Source organism: Acanthisitta chloris, unplaced genomic scaffold (assembly GCF_000695815.1).
Source record: "Acanthisitta chloris isolate BGI_N310 unplaced genomic scaffold, ASM69581v1 scaffold25038, whole genome shotgun sequence".
NCBI lineage: Eukaryota > Metazoa > Chordata > Aves > Passeriformes > Acanthisittidae > Acanthisitta > Acanthisitta chloris.
The window spans coordinates 1,276-2,853 of record NW_008686811.1 but is presented as its reverse complement, the minus strand read 5'-3'; the positions used below and the strand labels follow the sequence as shown (position 1 = coordinate 2,853).

At 55.3% G+C, this 1,578-nt stretch overlaps 1 protein-coding gene across 1 annotated transcript in view; it reads right to left on the bottom strand.

Annotated features, from left to right (window-relative positions):
• Nucleotides 1–7: 7 nt before the first annotated feature.
• The window catches only part of LOC103807609 (perilipin-3-like), a gene marked incomplete at its 3' end in the record, with an annotated part of 2,218 nt that continues 647 nt past the window's right edge, over nt 8–1,578 (bottom strand). Inside the window, exons 3-5 of the mRNA XM_009080347.1 lie at nt 676–758; nt 263–593; nt 8–118 (exon numbers count right to left, since the gene is read on the bottom strand). Of these exons, the coding sequence (XP_009078595.1) occupies nt 8–118; nt 263–593; nt 676–758 (525 nt within the window). The remainder of the gene's footprint in view (nt 119–262; nt 594–675; nt 759–1,578) is intronic.

Genomic DNA, 1,578 nt, shown 5'->3' with positions numbered 1-1,578 from the left:
AGCTTGCCCAGGGAGTGCTGGAGCGCTCGGTGCCGCAGTTTGGTGGAGAGGGAGCCCAAGCGCACGAAGTAGTTCTGCTGCTGCTTCTGCTGCTCCGGCTCTAAGCCTTCCACCTTGGCTGTGGGACAGGAGCTGCTCAGGTGGTCCCACCACCACCACCATCACCCTCCCAGAGAGCCTCCCTCATGCTCTGCCCACCCCTCTCCATGGTGACCTCCCCAACCCTCAACACATCTCCAGGGGGTTGGGATCAGCTCCTCACCCAACTCCTCATCCGTCATGGGCAGGTAATGGTCCACCAGCTCCTCGGACTTCTCCAGCACAGAGCCCATCCCACTGGCCACCAGCTGGCCCACGGTGGAGCCCATGACAGTGTTGACTCCACTGCTGACTGCAGACCTGGTCAGCTCCACACTGCCCTGCACAGCCCCTTTGGTCATGTCCATCACACCGGTCACCTTGCTGGTCACTACGTCCTTGGCCCCGACCACAGTGTTGGTCACTGCGTCCTTGGCCCCGGACACAGTGCTGGTCAGCACGTCCTTGGCCCCTGTCACTGTGGAGGTCACCAGCAGCTTGGTGTCTGAGATGAGCTGGGGAGGACACACAAATATCTGTTAAACACTGCTTGGGGGGGACCCTGAGTCTGTTTGCCCACCACAGCCCACCCAGTACCTTCTCAGGGGGTTGCTGCAGGATGGGCAACTTCTCCTCCAGCTTGTCCAGCCCTTTGCAGGCAAATTCATTGGCAGTGGAAACTGGAGATGTGAAAGGAGATGGGTTAATACCCTGCTGCCTTGCAGGAGCTCAGCTAGGGCCAGGTTTTGGTGTACTCCAACCCCCAAGGGGTGCTGCTTCTTCCAGATTCTCCTCCAGGTTCTCCAGCCCTTTGCAGGTGTAGTTTTTAGAAACGAGGGAGCAGCTTTTCTCTCTGGTGAGAGCCTTGTAGCTCTCCTAGGTTTTGGGATACACTAAAATTCATCAGGTCCTTCCCCCTCCCCCCAGCTTCTCTTCCAGCTTCTCCAGCCCTTTATTCCTTGGTGATATAAACTGCAGATTAAAACCATATCATTCCTCTCCTGCTGCCTTGCAGGAGCTTTGCAAGAGCCAGTTTTGGGGTACCCCAAAACTCATGGGGTGCTGCTTTTCCACCAACTTCTCCTCCAGCTTCTCTAGCCCTTTGCAGGTGTATTTTCCACCAACTTCTCCTCCAGCTTCTCCAGCCCTCTGCAGGTGCACTTGGTGGTAGGGGAAACTACAGATGAGAAAACAGCTTTTCCCTCTTCTGCCTTGCAATTACTCTGCCAGGGCTGGTTTTCTGGCACACCAAAATTCATGGGGTGCTGCCTCCCCCACAGGTCTTCACTCCTGGGCCATATAAACCAGAGACACAAACCTAGATGATTCCTCTCCTGCTGCCTCTCAAGAGCTCTGGCAAAGCCAGTTATGGGCACCCCAAAATTTCATGGAGTGCTGCCTCCTTCACAGTTTTCCCAACCCTTTATCCCTTGGCTATATAAACCAGAGACACAAACCCAGAGGATTCCTCTCCTGCTGTCTCCCAAGAACTATGTGAAA